This window comes from Panthera leo, chromosome B3 (genome assembly GCF_018350215.1).
Source record: "Panthera leo isolate Ple1 chromosome B3, P.leo_Ple1_pat1.1, whole genome shotgun sequence".
NCBI classification, from domain to species: domain Eukaryota; kingdom Metazoa; phylum Chordata; class Mammalia; order Carnivora; family Felidae; genus Panthera; species Panthera leo.
The window spans coordinates 49995698-50015020 of NC_056684.1; the positions used below are offsets into that span (position 1 = coordinate 49995698).

General features: G+C 35.1%; 1 protein-coding gene across 1 annotated transcript in view; it reads right to left on the bottom strand.

Moving 5' to 3' along the window:
• Window positions 1–19323, bottom strand: part of UNC13C (unc-13 homolog C) — a 371311-nt gene that overhangs the window by 321058 nt on the left and 30930 nt on the right. The window contains exons 4-5 of the mRNA XM_042941974.1: window positions 17655–17882; window positions 16347–16488 (exon numbers count right to left, since the gene is read on the bottom strand). Coding sequence (XP_042797908.1) covers window positions 16347–16488; window positions 17655–17882 — 370 coding nt within the window. The remainder of the gene's footprint in view (window positions 1–16346; window positions 16489–17654; window positions 17883–19323) is intronic.

Here is a 19323-nt window from a genome sequence, read left to right on the forward strand (position 1 = left end):
TCATAAATGCTTTACAAGCAACTCATCTACTCTTCAAGGATTTTCCCAACCCACTCCTCCAATGCAACAGTAGATTAATTTTGTCTAGTCAAAAAATACAAAGATTTTAAGCTCATGTGGGAATTTTATTGTCCTGACATTTGACCCCAAAGTGGAAGACCTTCAAAACTTCTGGCTGTTAAGGAGTTTAGTGGGTTCTAGAAAGGTAAGATCCATACTCTTAAGGGGCAGTAAATTTTTTAAAAATTAGATTTTAAATAAGGGGTGAAAAAAGAATAGAGTTTAAGAATTAAAAAAAAGGAGGGGGGTGAATAGTAAAAGCTAGGCAAAACAGTCACAGATGTAAGGTCACCGCCAGATGAGAAAGTCAGTGAGGAGTTAACCAGGTTGGCAGATAGCATTCACAAATATGTGTTACTCTTGACTTGCATGTTGCACAAATTCCTGGTATGTACATAAAAAGTCTTCTAGAAGGACTCACTATTCCTGATTGTACATGGCTACTAGCTGTTTTTAGAAATACTTTCTAACCTCTGAGCTCTCGGAAAAGCCAGTGCACAAATGTATCAACTTAATTTTCCCTCAATTTACCATTTTCTCCACAACTTTACTCCTATATTGCAAAATATTTTGTGTTCAAATCATTTAGTTTCTTTTCAATCCTAATGACTGAATACACAACTGAAAAATAAAACTGGATTAGTTGCTTCAATTTCTCCTTGGAACAAAGCAAGGTATAAATGAGCAATAGTTTACAATTAAATATTTAATTACGCATTAAATAGTTAAGCATTAAAGAATAAGACTTTAAATAACTTTAAATATAAATCTTATGTTAGTAGTGTTAAAAAAATAAAGTCACTGTCTCCTTTTTTTGATGGAATTTTCCAAACACACATACTTAATTATCTGTCAATAGTAAACTTTCATAAAGTAATAAATGTATGATGTCAGAAAGATCCTTGGATATCATCTTGAGGTATGCTAAATGTTCCCACAGAATTCGTGGTAATTTTCCACCCTGTGTGTGTGTGTTTTTTTTTTTATCCTTACTTCTGTGTGGAAAGAGTGAAAAAGGATAACACGATCTAGTCAAAACAAAAAGCTCAAGAGGTTACTTTCACTGCTTATTTCACTCTAACCAAATAAAAATTCATTTTGTACTTTTTGTCCCTTCAGGTCCAATTCAATTCAAAAGCAGCAAAGTTTGTCAGATAGACACATAACTGAAAGAAAATAACAAGCTTATTATGAAGGCTAAGGACATTTATAGAATTTTCATCAGGCAGGAAAACAGATACCGCAAATACTAAAAAAAAAATGTCTAAGTTCACTAAATAATTCTCAAGGAGCATACACAGAGAAGAAAAATCTTTGGAACTTCTTGGGGAAAAAATGTCACTGGAGGAACAGTAAGAAGGAAGAAGTTGGGGTTAAGAAATAGTGAAAATGAAAAAAAAGTTTATAAAAGACACTTTCATTGGTAAGAAATTAACTTCAGAAATTATCATTTGAAAATAATTATTAAGTATATTCTTTAGAAAAAATATTTTTAGGTTTATTTTTTACCCAACATCATTTTAGGAGATCCTCTCCCTCAAGGAGCTCAAAATATAAGTGCAAAGAGAACACTAATGTACATAAAAGACATGGAAATCATTATGGACTAAAACAAAAATGATCTAAAATGTTGTGTAACTACTAGGAAAATACCATCAGTGCAAGTGGATGTGCCTAAGATGTCACAATTTTTGAGTAATGACTTATTATATATAAAAATCAATAAGCTATGAAAAATTTACAACAGTAGTATGTACCAATTTAGCCCCTCCAGGAACCTCTAGTGAGAGAGTCAAGTACTTAGAGAAAAAGGCAGAGGCTGGCTGTACAAGTTATAACTTCAACAAAGTCTGAGACTCATTGTTTTCAGCTGCAAATGTGTAGAAATGCCTAATGACCCGGAGTTGCTTCTAGAATTTAAATGCTATTAAACGTGTAGAACACTGTAAACGATAAACAGGCAGAACACAAGGAATGGTAGTGATGGCGGTCACAGACATGATCGTTGTCATCACCATCATTGTAGAAGAGAAATTCTGTATCATGAATTGTAGAGTGTAAATGCATAATTAATGGAGTACTGATTTTTATTAAAAAAAGATTTTTTTAATGTTTATTTTTGAAACGAGAGAGACACAGAGTGTGAGCAGGGGAGAGGCAGAGAAAGAGGGAGATACAGAATCTGAAGCAGGCTCCAGGCTCTGAGTTGACAGCACAGAGCCTGACGCAGGGCTTGAACCCATGAACCGCAAGATCATGACATGAGCTGAAGTCAGACACTTAACCGACTGAGCCACCCAGGTGCCCCTGGAGTACTGATTATTAACAGAAGGATGAAATTAATTTTTGTCACTGGATTTTTAGCTTATTGAGGTAAAACTGGCAGTTAAAATGTATAATTTACCAGATCTTCGCAAATGTATTCGCCCACGTAACCACAACCACAGTCAAGAGAATTAACACATCTGGTGCAGCCGGGTGGCTCAGTTGGTTAAGTCTCCCACTTTTCACCTCAGGTCATGATCCCAGGGTCGTAGGAGATTCAGCCCCATATCTGGGCTCTTGGACTCAGAGACTCTCTGTTCAGGGTGGAGCCTGCTTAACATTCTCTCACTCTCTCTTAAAAAACAAAAAACAAAAACAAAACAAAACAAAACAAAAAAAAAACATATCCATCACCTCCAAAAGCTTTCTTGGACTTCTTGAAGTCAATTCCTCTTATCCTTTCCCTTTCTGACTCCCCAGGCAACCACTAACCTAATGTCTTATAGTGCTGGTTTGGTATTAGTTTCTATTTTTATTTTTCTATAATTATATAAAAAATGAATAAAACTGTACACTTTTTTTAAATTCCTTTAGTTAACTTAAGATTTATTCATGGTGTATACCAATAGTTCAATTCTTTCCAATACTAAGTAGTATTACAGCCAAAGTATATATGCCACAACTTGCTTTCCTGTTCACTTATTAATGAAAATTTGTTTTTTTAGTCTTTATCTATTACGAAGAAATCTGCTATAAATATTTGTGCATGAATCTTTCTTTTTAAGAAACTAATGGGATTTCCCAAGTGGCTGTACCACCTTAGATTCTCACCTGCCAAAGAGTTCCAGCTCCTCCTCATTCATGATAATACTGGGCAACAGAAGCATAAGGTCTAAAGGAGACAACTGGAAGTGTACTATTATAAGGTTTTTATACTGCATGTGAAGTATAATATCACTGATAAGTTAATTGTGATAATTTAAAGATATATACTATACATCCTAAAGCAACTGCTAAAATAAGAAAGTGAGATACAACTCCAAGTAGATCAGATGCAGTCATAATAGTTGACAGGTCCAAAAGAAAAAAAAAAGAAAAAGAAAAAGGCTAGAACTGATATATGAATTCAGCAAAGTCACAGGATATAAAATCAATGTACGGAGATCAGTTACATTTCTGTACACCAATAATGAAGCAAGAGAAAGGGAAATCAAGAAATCGATCCTATTTACAATTGCAACAAGAACCATAAAATACCTAAGAATAAACCTAGCCCAAAAGGTAAAAGATCTGTATGCTGGAAGCTATAGAAAAATTATAAAAGAAATTGAAGAAGACACTAAGAAATGGAAAAACATTCCATATTCATGGATTGGAAGAACAAATATCGTTAAAATGTCGATACTACCCAAAGCAATCTACACATTCAATGCAATCCCAACCAAATTGCACTGGCATTCTTCTCAGAGCTACAACAAACAATCCTAAAATTTGTATGGGACCACCAAAGACTCTAAATACCAAAGTAACATTGAAAAAGAAAACCAAAGCTGGAGGCATCACAATTCCAGACTTTAGCAGTCTGGAATTGCAGACTGCAATTGCAGAAAGCTGTAATCACCAAGACAGTATGGCACTGGCACATAAACAGACGCATAGACCAATGGAATAGAATAGAGAACCCAGAATTGGGCCCACAAATGTATGGCCAACTAATCTTTGACAAAGCAGGAAACAGTATCCAATGGAAAAAAAGACAGTCTTTTTAGCAAATGGTGCTGGGAGAACTGGACAGCAACATGCATAACAATGAATCTGGACCACTTTCTTACACCATACACAAAAATAAACTCAAAATGGATCAAAGACCTAAATGTGAGATAAGAAATCATCAAAATCCTAGAGAAGAAAACAGGCAACAACCTCTTTGACCTCCAATACAGCAACTTCTTACTTGAACTATCTCCGAAGGCAAGGGAAATAAAAGTGAAAATGAGATACTGGGACCTCATCAAAATACATACATACATACATACATACATACATACATACATACATACTTCTGCAGAGCAAAGGAAACAATCAACAAAACTAAAAGGCAACCAATGGAATGAAAGAAGATATTTGCAAATGACATATCAGATAAAGGGTTAGTATCCAAAATCTATAAAGAACTTACCAAACTCAACACCTGAAAAACAAATAATCCAGTGAAGAAATGGGCAGAAGACATGAATAGACACTTTTCCAAAGAAAACATCCAAATGGCCAACAGACACATGAAAATACGCTCAACATCGTGCATCATCAGGGAAATACAAATCAAAACCACAATTAGATACCACCTAACAGCAGTGAGAGTGGTTAAAATTAACAACTCAGGCAACAACAGAGGTTGACCAGGCCATGGAGAAATGGGAACCCTCCTGCACTGTTGGTGGGAATGCAAACTGGTGCAGCCACTCTGAAAACAGTGTGGAGGTCCTCAAAAAATTGAAAATAGAAATATCATACACCTGAGTAATAGCACTATTAGGAATCTTTCCAAAAGATAAAGAAGTGCTGATTCATAGGGGCACATGATACCCTATCAATGGACGAATGGATAAAGAAGATGTGTTTTATATACACTTGGCAATGAGAAAGAACGAAATCTTGCCACTTGCAAAAATGTGGTTGGAACTGGATGGTACCATGCTAAGTGATATAATTCAGTCAGAGTAAGACAGATATCATATGTTTTCACTCATATGTGGAATGTGAGAAACTTTATAGAAGGCCATGGCGAAGATAAGGGGAAAAATAGCTTCAAACAGAGAGGAAGGCAAAACATAAGAGTCTCTTAAATACAGAGAACAAACTGAGGGTTGACGCAGGGTGAGGGAGGGAATGGGTGATGGGCATTGAGGAAGCACTTGTTGGGATGAGCAGTGGGTGAGTGTTGTACGTAAGCAATGAATAACGGGACTGTACTCTTGAAACCAATGGCACACTGTATGCACTGTATGTTAGCTAACTTGACAATAAGGTATATTTTTTTTAAAAAGGCAGAGAAAAAAGGAGACAACTTATTCTTCTACTAATTATGGAATGGTGTTTCATTGTGGTTTTGCCTTCCTGAATGATTAATGACATTGAGCATGTTTTCATATATTTATTTCCTATCCTTGCAAATGTTCTGTGTGCCTTTCAAAATAATATGTATTCTGCTGTTCTTGGGTGAAGTGTTTTAAACAGCAGACGCACAAGAAATAGACCTATTTGTGTCTTCATATATCTAAAATGTATTTCTTAGGCTGGATATTGTTGGGCTTTGCTTTTTTGTTCGATATGACAATCTCTGCCTTTTAAAACTAGTGTTTAGACTTTTCACATTGAATTTGATCAATGAAATGGTTAAGTCTTAATCTATCATCTTGCTATTTTTTAATTTTCCTGTTAGTTTTTTTTAACCCACTTTTCCCTTTTTTTCTGTTTTGGATTTTGAGTAGTTTTTATAATTAAAATTTATCTATTTTGTTGGTATATTAACTATATTATGTTTGTTCTATAATTTTAGTGGACAGACTTTATAGTACACACCTTTAATTTATCATCAAATAGGGGTGCTTTAGTGGCTCAGTCAGTTAAGTTTCTGACTTTTGATCTCACACTACCTGAGATCAAGCCCCATGTCAGGCTCTGTACTAACAACACAGAGCCTGCTTGGGATTATCTCTGCCCCTCCCCAACTCTCTAAAAATAAATAAATAAATTTAGGAAAAAAAATTAAAATAAATTATCACAATCTACAATCAGTGTCATATCCTTTTAATCTTTCTGCAATTACCATATATTTTAATTATTACATGAGCAAGTAATAGTTATTATTTAAATACGGAGTAATCTTTTCAATAAATCAAAATATCATAATGGTTTATTATATTTGTCAATATAGTTAATATTGGCCAATGTTCTTTATTTCTTTTTATGCATTTATATAAATCTACATTTTCATCTAGTATTACTTTTCTTCTGTTTGAATAACTTTCATTAACACTTCTTACAGCGCAGGTCAGAAAGAAAGGAATTCTTTCAGCTTTCCTATTTCTGAAAAAGCCTTTATTTTGCCCTAGAAATTATTTTGTCACATCTGGTTTTGAAAGGTATTTTCTCTGGGTATAGAATTCTACTTTGACAGTTTTTGTCCTACTCAATTATTACTAACATCATTTCTTATGAGAAGTATGCTGCCATCTTTATTTATCTTACTCTGCATATAATGTGTCTTTTTTCTCTAGAAGCCTTCAAGATTTTCTCTTCTCCCCTGGTTTTGAATAATGTGATGATGATGCATCTTAGTGTAATTTTTTTTTTTCATTTTCTTATGCTAGAGGTTAAGCTTCTTGAGTCTATGGGTTTCTACTTTTGATCTAACTTGGTAACAAATGGCTATTATCTCCTCAATTTTTTTTTTTACTGTACCGATCTTTCTTCTTTGTCCTTTAGAATACTCCCATTACATGGTTTTGGGTGCTTTAAATGGTCTCATTGCTCTATATATTTTTTACTTTTTCTGTGTTTCTATTTTGCTATCATTATATCCTTAATAGTCTTTTCTTCTGTAATACTTAATTTATCATTCCTAATCAGTGTACTTTTCATTTTGTACATTGTATGTTTAGTTTATAGAAGTTAGGTTTGTCTTTTTTTTGTTTTTGTTTTAAATAGCTTCCATATCTCCATTTCCATATCTTGTTCTCATGTGGGATTGTTTTATACTGACTTTTCCATGGTTCTCTTTGTGTGATTGGTTTGAACAAATGATCCTCATAACTGAATGAAATAGCGTGGAAAGGGCCTTTACTGTGGTCATAGAAGAAAATGAGTGTTGGTTCTTTTACTCAACTTGCTAGATAAAATCGTTAGAAATTATCTATTGACCTCTCATCTGTAAAATGACAATAACAACAATGCTTTGTAAAGCATTGTGAAGTGTAATATATGTGACAGGAAGGGAGACAGAGTAAATAGCTACACAAATATAAATGCCTATAATTATGATATTTTCAATAATTTGAGTTTTAGATTCTCCTTCCTAAACATTAAGATTTCTTCAACAAGGCGCTTGCCTATTAGAACTTTTTTTTTTTTTTAATGTCCTGTGGTGAGATACATTTAAACTTTTTTAAATGTTTGTTTATTTTTGAGAAAGACAGAGACAGGATGCAGGTGGGTTAGGGGCAGATAGAGAGGGAGACACAGAATCCGAAATAGGCTCCAGGCTCCGAGCTGTCAGCACAGAGCCCGACATGAGGCTCCCACTCACGAGCTGTGAGATCATGACCTGAACTGAAGTGAGATGCGCAACTGACTGAGCCACCCAGGCACCCCTCTATTAGAACTTCTTTTGTTCAGCTTTCAAATATTATCATACTTAAATATCATTTATTTAGAAAAAAAAAAAACTCTTCTATTGTCAAAGCTAGCCAAAGCAGCAACACCAGGCAGACTTGACCATTCTCTCCTAACTTCTAAGGATGGACTCTCTCTGTCCCCAGCTGATAAGGGGGGGGGGGAGGGGGGATCTTTAGGAGAAGTAATCATCTTTCATATTTACCTCAGTGTCTGTAGTATCAAGGTGAATTATTTCCCTAAAGATTGTCAGATATGGTACTGAAAAAAAATGCCCAGGAAATCAAATTTTCACTTTATTGTTCTGGGTCATTAGAGATCTGCAAACTTCCATTTTGGCAAAATATGACTATCATGGTGATCTTCTTTTCCTGCATTCAAAATGGTTGGTCTACACATGGGGTGCACCCAAGAAGTGGGAGGAAGAACCAAGTAGAGGTTGACTGGAATTGTAATCTTTTGGTCTCAAAAGCACTTGAAAGATCCAGATGGTTCTGGTGCCTTGACTAGATATAGTCTACTCAGGGGCAATTGCTTTAACCTACAAAGCCAAATTAGTCACCAGGAGACCACCAGGATTTTCCTCCTTCCCTTCCTCACACAAAGCACAATTGATGGGTGTAAGGTGTTCTTATCACATACTGACCAATAACACATAACTTGTATGCTTTATTTTATAAAGATGAATTGGACTAATTGGTTAAAATGCAAGGAACCTTCCTGGCAAAAACTCTTGAGTGCTAGAGTTGAGAGACACATGGCCACAGGGCCAAGGCCATTATGGACCACATCGAAGTTAATGATATGAAAAGCTATTTAATAGTGATCAGGAATCAGACCAGAGTAGGGAGGAGAGAAGGAAGAAAAAAGAGAAGTGGGAGGGAGAGCAGGAGGGATAGAGTGGCAGGATAAATGGAGGGAAAAGAGAAATAAGCGGAGACAGGGAAAAACAGATACAGATGAACAAACTGTCAGAGAACAGAGAGGAAAAAAAGAGCATATTGACTGCTGCCATTTTGGAGTTCTTGTTTGCCTTTTCCTGGATTCCTGCAGGGGCTTTCTGTGTCTGTGTAATAAAATCTGTTTCAAAATAATCCCTTTTCCATAGACTAGTTTAAGTATAGCACCCTTATAGAATAGTTCTCACTGCCCCCAAGGGTTTGCTGTTTTTAATCCAACTGCTTCCTCAAGATTTGGGGGATTGTGTTTAAATTCTATTTAATTCTCAGTTTGCAACTAAGTACAAGGCCTTTTATACCTTGGCCTATGGACTATCACAGTGCTATCTCCAAGTATCTGTCCTGATCTGAAATTTTAGTGTTTGTTGACTGGCAATCAACTCTCTTTGGAGACCTTAAGTTCACACTTCAGTGACTTCAGCCCAAATCTGTTTCCACATACTCTTCCTCTCCTTATTACAAAACCCTTAGTTTCTGGTATGAAGCAGTGATAAAGTAAAGATATTCTACTGACTCTGCTGTGTGGATGGGTAATGGCTCAATCTCATTTACTAAGTAAAAGGCAGTACTGGTTATTGTATCTCCCTACTGCCAGGCATACTCACAATATAGACAATGATTAGTAAACGAACTTCTAATCCCACAAAGTGTGACTAAACTCTTTGCTTTAGACAGTTATGGAACAATCTTCCTGACAAATGACTTCTTGATGTTAACACCATTGTTGTAAGCTAGCACAGACAACTGAGGAAATATTCCTTTTCCAAGTAGCCCAGAAAAGACCTGTGCTAGTGATCTAGGCAATAAATCAAATCACTGATCACATGCAGGTTGTCATTTTAAAATACTGATCTGCTGTGCTATGGAGATATTTGTATTTAATTGTAGTATTTAAATAAGCTATCTCCTATAGAGCTTGGTTTATGCTTAATTCCTACTCAGCCCTCAGCTGAGCAGCACATGAAAAGGTGGAGAGCCATGGGCCTGAGGCACCCTGTGTGCCCCGTATCTGGTTAGCTGTAAATTGAACATGGCTGACATTCTTCAAATGGATCAAGGCAATTACGCCTTTCTAAACAACAATTTTATGAGTTTCTAGTGCTTACATGTTATGAGTCTGCATGTACAGTGTCTCTTAAAAGAAATTTTATTGACTAAAGGTAGGGAGTAATTTTTTTGCACACTGTCCATGGTGAAACAGATTCAGAGGGGCTAAAGGGCTTCTGGATGTCAAGAGGCATGTTTATCCAGAAAAGTTCTGGAACTTAAGTTTATCAAGTTGTAGTCTAGATGGCTTTTTGGTATAATGTGAAGTCACTCTTCAAGTCAGTACTTTCCACTGGCCTTGTAAGTACAGCGATTTGCATAAATGGGCACTTAGGAAATGTGGGTGGAATTTGATATCCACTAAGCAAGTGGAGGTGGTTGTCTAGTCAATTACATAAGTAAGGTGTTTAAACACCATTGCTGTGCCTGTTCAACACCACCATAAGTAATGGGAATATGTTTGTACTCCTACCACAGGCATTGTGTTGACTAGACTATGTTATTAAAATAATTTTTTAGGGGCACATGGGTGGCTCAGTTGGTTCAGCATTGGACTTCAGCTCAGGTCATCATCTCACGAATGGTGGGTTTGAGTCCCACATTGGGCTCTGGGCTGACAGCTCAGAGCCTGGAGCCTCCTTCAGATTCTATGTCTCCCTCTCTCTACCCCTCCCCTGCTCACACTCTGACTCTCTCTCTCTCTCTCTCAAAAGTAAATAATAATCATTTTTTAAAAATTACAATAATTCTTTAATACAAATTAAAAAAAAATAACTAACAAAGGGGAACCTTCTTGCTCTGTTTGTAGAAACACAAACAGGTACAGCCACTCTGGAAAATAGTATGGAGTTTCCTAAAAAGTTAAATATAGAATTATCCTATGATCCAGGATTTGCACTACTAGGCGTTTACCAAAAGAATACAAAAATACTAACTCAAAATGATACATGTTTCCTGATGTGTATAACAATCTATACAATAGCCAAATAAGAAAAGAGCCCAAGTGTCCGATGACTGATGAATGGATAAAGATGTGAGACATACACACAATGGAATATTATTCAACCATGAAAAAGAATGAAATCTTGCCATTTGCAAATGACATGGATGGAGCTAAAGGGTAATATGATAAGTGAAATAAATCAGAGAAAGAGAAATACCATATGATTTCACTCATATGTAGAATTTAAGAAATGAAGAAAGGGAAAAAAAGAAAGAGAGAGGGAAACCAAGAAACAGATTCTTAACCATAGAGAATTGATGGTTACCAGAGGGAACTGGGTGGGGGATGGGTAAAATAGATGATGAGGATTAAGGAGAGTACTTGTGGTGAGCACCAGGTGATATATGAAAATTGTGAATCACTATATTATACACCTAAAATTAATATTACATTATATGCTAACTAAAAATTAGATAAAAACTTTAATTAATTAAAAAATAACACATGTCTGCTAGCTTCCCTATAGGAGGGAGTCAGCATGAAGTTTTGTTTTCATTTTATAATTTAGCAAAAACAAAGCACCAACTATCAACCATAGAGTCTTGAAAGAATAGTATCTACATAACATAAATGTAACCCTCTTAACTCCAAAATTTTATTCAAATAGGCAGATTATACTGCCATTTTCTCTCTAAAATCCACTGGAAGAAACTTACACCTTTTCCTCCTGGGGAAATGATTTGTGATAAGCATAAAACATTTCATTAACTATAGCATAGGAAAATAATATCAAATGTCATAATTAATTATGAAATGATCAAATATACAACTTACTAGGATCAAAGAGCAAAGATAACAAGCACCTTAGATTTATGTAATACTTTATCATTTCAAAGCACTTTCATATAGGTTATTTTAATTAATAGCCATATGATGCTTTAAAACTTGTATGTGTTTACAACCCCTCCTAACCTGTATTTCTGCAAGGGCTCAAATGGTCATGCCTCTGTTCTTGGCAGAAACCTTCTAGAGTGCCCCATTCTTAACTCATACAACATCCATAGTCTTATGAAGATTAAAATTTTAAACTTCTTTTTTTAACTCAAGGTAAGAGAGGTAAAATTAAAATAGAAATTACTTAGCATTAATCTCTTGAGAGTATCAGATTGCCATTAATGAGGGGTTATTAAACTTTCAAACAAAAAAAGTTTGAAAAATTACTTCATTTTCATTTTCATCTTATCAGCCTTGTGAGTGCCTGCCTTCTTCAGGTCAAAGGACTTTTCCCAAGAGAATAGTTTAGGTGTCAGAAAAAATACTCCTCTTTATTTTTACTTGCATCTTCTTTGTGGCTTCAGAACAGGGGATTGCTTTATAGTCTTGGCTCTACTATAACCTACCTAATAGTCTTTTCACTAAAATGAGGGAGTTGACTAAAACAATCTCTCAGATCTGTGCTAATTTTAGTTCTCTAATTCTTTTCAGTAATACTTTCCTTTTACAGCATTTTGTTCATTAGTCTTCTCTTGGCCTCACTATTCAGAAGACATTTTTTTGACATGAAAACATTATTGCCGTGTTTGCTATAAAGTCCTGAATCTTACCACAAGGGATGTGATTATGTTATTAATGCTAATAATTACAATTAATAATAATGATACTGCCATTTTTAATGCTCACCAAGCGCCATGAAATCTATACACATAATCTCAATAGGACAATCCTGTGAGGTATAGATTGTTACTATTTTTCATAGTGAAAAAGCTAAAGCTTAGAATTTAATTACCCAAAATGCAAACTATAGCCATACTATTCATAAGATATCCTATTTTCAGAATGTCAGGACACGTTTTTACACTCCAGTTCACAGGGCAGAACTGTCAAGGTAGTGGGAGGCATGGATGAGCTCATCTATGATTTATATGCATTTTTCAAAATCTTCACATAAATTCAATATGAACTCATTTTCTTCTGCAAAAGAAAACTCCTTATAAAAGAAGATAAATTTGAAATTCTCATGCCTTTCATGGTAAAATGAAAGCATGCACAGGTAAATTCAAAATAATATTTTCTGGAACCAGCAATGTAGAAACTCACTATTATGAATGGAATGGTGGAGTTCTAGAAACCAGCAACAAAAAGACTTACTGCTGAAAATTTAGGCATTTGTTTTTGGTATTCTAGATGGGACAAATAGAAAACATGTGTGAGTATAACTTAACACTCACACATAGTCTGTAGAGCAAAAAATATTTTGAAAATATTATGCAAATTATATGTGTGTGTGTGTGTATATATATATATATATATATATATATATATATATGATATGAACAGCAGAGCGCAATGGGTTTGAATTTGAATTTCTCCTTCCTTGAAAATAGTGTTGCTTAAAAAATAGATATATTGTTATTGCCATTGTAGATAATGCATCTTCTCAAAATAAAAACCAAAGGCATACAGTACAGTGAAAACTTCCCCCAAATACAGATAATTCTTGTCTCAACTGTCTATTCCAGTATACTCTTCTGTATACATGCCCCGTCAATTATGAGACTTTCTATCTTGTCTGGTGGGAACAAACTCAATTCCTGACCTGGATGAGCATCGGGCAGGCACACCTAGACCTTCTGGATAGTCCTTATCTTGTTCTTGGGTAGTGTTCTCACATGTATGCACTTATCATTACATTATTCAGCTGATTTCTCAAGGGAACCCCTTGCAGTATTAAAATATTACAATAAGTATTTATACTATTGTATTCCTTTATATGGATGCTTTATTTCACACACATAACTGGCAACCTATGGACAAAACCTCTCTAGAACTTGGCTGTTGCTTGACATGTCTTGTGTTGACTCTCATACTGTTTTATTTAATTCTACTTATCAATTAAATTCAGATTTCCAGACTTTCTAATTCTAGTCAAGAGGGAATAATGGACTTGAGATACCTTCCCACACAAAAAACCAAAAAGTGGACAAAGTGAATGGTTTTTAATATACTGGAGATATGCCAAGAAAGGACAGTGATCCCAAGGAAACAAAAAACAAATAAGGTGGGCCTTATGATTACTTCAGTTAACTGCCTTGAGGTGGTTTTCAGGTCACTGTGCAAGGAGAAGGAACTCAGGTGGAGTCCACTGGACTCTGAGTGAAAAACACAGAGCCAAAATCCAGGAAGACCAAGGCAGCTATAGGCCACAGGCATAATGTCAAAAAGAACTGAACAGAAGGAAAAGTTTGACAATCTGCAGAGGGTTCCTCTTGAGTAATCAAGTAAGTCATGATAAGACATATTGAAACCACTCAAGGCCCAGGTAAGAGGCATCAAAAGAATTACAAATAACAGTGCCCAGCACTGACCAACACCAGAAATAGCGCTTGTTTCTACCTGGAAGACTTAAAAAATTTATTATTCATGAGTCAGGGGGGAAACTACACAGCAGAGTCTTGCTTCAGTATTGAGGAATAATTAGCCCAAAGTTGAGCACTATTTCATTTCAACTTAACAAATTCTAAAAGCAACATCCAAAAAAAAACCCCAAACTGTTTCCATGTAACTTAATTATTTTTCACAGCAAAGCTCAGAAATATTTATAGGATGCCAGAAATATCCATCAACCAGCAAGGTAATTTTTGCAATCTGGCATCCTATATAAAGTTACCAGGCATGTGAAGCAGCAGGAAAATATGACACATAATGAAGAGAAAAATCTATCAGGCACAACTTACTAAGAATGGACAGAGATGTTAGAATTGGCAGTCAAGGACATCAAAACAGTTTTAAGTTGTGCATGTGTTAAAAAGTGAAGTAGAGAAAGACAATTTAAAGGGAATAAGAAGTGAATATTTTCAAAAAGCACATGTGATAAAGGACTATTATCCAAAACTTCAAAGACTTTTAAAACTCAGTAATTAGAAAAAAAAAAACACCTCTTCTTTAAAAATTCTTATAAAAACCTCACCAAAGAAGATATACAGAAGGCAAATAAGCATTTGAAAGAATGCTGCATATCATAAGTCATCAGAGAAATGACAGTGAATACAATATACCACGATGCACCTATCATAATGGCCAAAGCCTGGAACACAAACAATACCAAATGCTAAAGAAGATTCAGATGAACAGGAACCGTCATTCATTGCTGGTGGGAATGCAAAATGGTACACCCACTTTAAAAGACAGTTTGCTGGTTTTCTTACAAAACTAAACATATTCTAACCATACAATCCAGCAATTATGCCTCTTGGCATTTGCTCAAAGGAATTGAAAACTTATGTTCACACCAAAACTTGCATATGAAAGTTTATAGCAGCTTTATTCTTAATTGCCAAAATTTGGAAGCAACCAAGATGTTCCTCAGTAGGTCAACAGATAAATAAACTGTGACACAGCTAGACAATGGAATAAAATTCAGTGCTAAAAAGAAATGAACTATCAAACCATATAAAAGACATGGAGGAAATTTAATGTCTATTACTAAGAGAAAAAAGCCAACATGAAAAGGTTACATACTGTGTGATTCCAACCCTTTGACGTTCTTCAAAAGACAAAACTATGGAGACAGTAAAAAGATCACTGGTTGTCTGGAATTCTGGGATAAAGGGGGGTGAATAGTTGGAATAGGTGCAATAGGGGGATGAAGAGGATTTTTAACGCAAAGTACTCTAGAATTAGACTATTTTTCCAAGAGTTAGTTGCTTTAAGTTTGCCATAATCCTGTCCTTTTTTGTTGCTCTTATCCTGCTTGATTCATTATTTTACTGCTTTCGAAACTTGAAATTATGACTGTCAATTGATTTTTGCCTTCTGTTAACAAATGAAGGAATATAAAAATGGTTCCTTCTATCAGTGTGAAGGGAGGAACCATCCAAACTCATTCTATAGCACCCACTTTTATTTAGTCCCAACAAACTTCCCAAGTCTATTTCTGAACATTTCCCTCATCAGCCCATATACACAAGAAGAGCTTTTCATTTCTTACTCACTATTGCCTATATTCCCAAACAAGCTGGAGGTGTTAAGTTCACCTACTTAGCATGTTAACAAGATCCATGTTTAAACCATCAGCACAGAAAGGAGGAAAGAAAATGAAATGACTGTCCTTAAATTCAGGGTTAGGAATTTTCATTTCTACCAAATGCTAAGTGGAAGTAATTTTATGTCTCTAGAAAGAAAAGAACCCATATCAGAAAAATAACTTTTTGCTGTTTAGTGTAAAATATAAGACGCTTAAAAATAAATGACCTCTCAGATAATGAGAGGTTGTAAAAGTTATCATCAACCATTTCATCATGGTGTAGGTGGGATGGGCCAAATCCTGCCCAAATCTATTGCCTTTAGACATAAATCTTCAGACGTCAAAATATTGGTCAATCAAGCCAGTAAATTCCTCATTGAGTTGGGTCAACCCAAGTTACAAAATTATTTATTCCTTTTTCTCCTGTAAAGTCACCCCAACCATGCCACCTTTTGTTTGAAATACTCTTTTTACTCACTTGCTTCCAAAGATAAAGAATAAAGAATATAAGAGTATTAAGTGACTTCATAACAATCTTTTTATATTTTTTGCATAGGTAGTATGAGATACTTATTGCTTCTATATTTAGCATGCCTCTACTAAATTTATTCCCAAATGCATTAACAAGCATAATATTTTCACACTATGTACTTACAAATAAAACTTCTCATCCCATACTGGATTCAAGTTTCCAAAAATGGTTTTAGTTCTTCTTTTGTTCTTTCCAACTTGAACAGTAACATATGGGTCACTAGACCCTGTTTTGTCTTTTGCCTGCAAGCCTTGTGCAGAAACCACTGAAATAAGCCAAAATGGACATTTTAATATAAAGATTTCCTCAAACAAAAAAAGGGACTATTTATAATGAAGCATTTTCTAACACATTGTACACTGGGTTTACAGATGCACGTCCAGTGCTTCTATTATGAACATTAGGACTTAAAAAGATATTTAATGTAATAATTAAAATGCTAAGTATTAAAACCTTCCTTGAATATTTGCTTTTGCTTGTAATTAATATTAACTATATACATACACTTTCATATACACATCAGCTATATACTTATATATAGATTACTGCATACACACAGAGAAATAATGATGCACATACAGTATGCAAAAGTTTATCCAACATAATCCAAATGTCCGTAATTTAAACTCTACTTCTATTTATGAGCTTGCTGTTACTATTTTTTTAAGTTTGTTTATTTATTTTGAGACATACAGCATGAGTGTGGAAGGGGTGGAGGGAGAGGGAGAGAGAGAATCCCAAACAGGCTCTGCACTGTCAGCAGAAAGCCTGATTTGGGGCTTGATCTCATAAACCATGAGATTGTTACCTGAACCCAAACCAAGAGTCATATCACTCCAAGTTTGCTATCACTATTGATCAAGTCAACCTAGTAAATAAAAAGCTTCTTTATCTTATAAGTGCCATATGAGTAAGTTAAGACGCTTGGTAAACATTAACACAACATGCATGCGCTTGTTGTTAATGTTGTAAGCAACTTCAGGAGTTCATATTTTCAGACATCACTAAGCTCAAATTGCCTTGACTCTAGGATCAATTGTTTGAGGGGTATCGATCACGGATTAAGTAAAATAATGTGTGTTTTCTCATTAAGAAAAACTGACTAAAGAGATTTTTAGCTACTCTTGTAATTTATCAGTGGCAGACAGCTACAAAGCTAATCTCTTGGAAATTGTAGCACATTGATGAGTCTATTGTAAAAGACAACCTTCTTCCTCTGGAAGAGCTTTTGATTAGAACAACCAACAGACTGAAATTACTTCAATCATCTAGTATATATATGAGAACTTTGAAATGCAACTACACTGGTCAATACTGACAAGAAAGAAAAATTCTACTTACCTTACCTATTATTCTTATTATTAGCAGTGATTTCTAAGACATGTGAAAATCTCAGTGTGGAATCGAAATTTTAAAGATAACTACTTTTACCTGTAATGGTTATTTTTGCTGACCACTTAGATGTCCCATCCAGTACACTCTGCTTGGCTGCTTTTGTGTACTGCACAAAATCTTCTTTAGAAATCTGAAACATTTCCTGAATTACTTCAAACACCTCTGGCCTGTTTTTCTCCCTAATCTTCATTCTTTCTTTCATAGCTGTAATGATGGTCTGTGTCTTGTCTTCGGCACCATGCTTAGAACTCTTTTCTGCTGCTCCTATAATGGAAAAATCAATGGTGATGTACATGTATGTAAAGTTACTTTGTGATAGCCCGAGGGAGGGAGAAAAAGAAGGAATATGAGAATGAATAAATGCTTTAGTTTTAAGGAGAGATCAGGACAAGATCAGGACAAATATTGCTGGACAATATTCAGAACTAGTCTTTTGAGTTAATGGCAAATAAATGGGTTTGCATGATTCCCAGTATTTTTCTGTTGTTATTTGATGAAATCAGGGGTTGTAGAAATATGTCATTTAAATTTTCTTTTTTTTTTAATGTTTTTATTTATTTTTGAGACAGAGAGAGAGACAGAGCAGAGCAGGAGAGGGGCAGAGAGAGAGGGAGACACAGAATCCGAAGCAGGTTCCAGGCTCTGAGCTGTCCGCACAGAGCCCGACGCGGGGCTCGAACTCACGGACCGTGAGATCATGACCTGAGCTGAAGTCAGACGCCCAACTGACTGAGCCACCCAGGCGCCCCAAAATTTTCAAAACAAACATAATGTACACAATAATGATATTATATACTCCACATATATACCACCCACAAATGTGAGAAATAGATTGTATATGTAAGGCAAGTGTCATTCAAAAATCAGAATTTCAAATACTTGTGTGCAAAGTACTTACTTTTAATGATGGAATTTATCATAATTGAGTGCTTAAATTCTTCTTATAAAATAAACACCACCACTCTCTCTTATATATTGAAATATAGTGTAAGATTTTACTTGGAACTAAATTGGAAACCACTGGGCTAGGTGATCTCTAAATACCTGACAGACCACAGGCTTGAACTCTCATTCTGTGATATGGCCACACTTGTCAACAGGCTGAATTATTTCTACTTAAAACCCTTTTTGATTTCTAGTACTTTGGTGATTGGTCTCAACTTTCTGGGCATTTTTATTTATAACGCCAATGCTTTTGGCAGTGAAGGATTTCCAAAAGTCAGTTCTTGGGTCCCTCACATTCTCCAACTACCAGCTAGATACTCTCAATGTTCTGTGTTGCCTGTGGGTTGCACAATATTATACAACAGGTAAACAGCAAACCATGATTCCAACTCTGATGGTTCCTTAGTGAGAATGAAATGAGAATGCAAAACCCCAGGTACCAATGCTGCAGGAACAGCCACTGCTGAAACCAAGTATTTTTTGGATCAGAACAACTGAGATGTTGTGAAAAGAATAAAAACAAAACAAAACAAAACTCATGTTCATAGCTAGCAACAATTCCAATTTTCATCTAAATGACTGTATTATCCAACTTACATTTTTTTGAAATATTATATTCCTGAAATAGGCATACTAATATCTAGTGAAATGTTTAGAGACTAAGTGGTATAATTTAATTTTAAAAAAAAAATTTAATGTTTACTTTTGAGAGAGAGAGAGAGACAGAGACAGAGACAGAGAGAGAGAGAGAGAGAGAGGA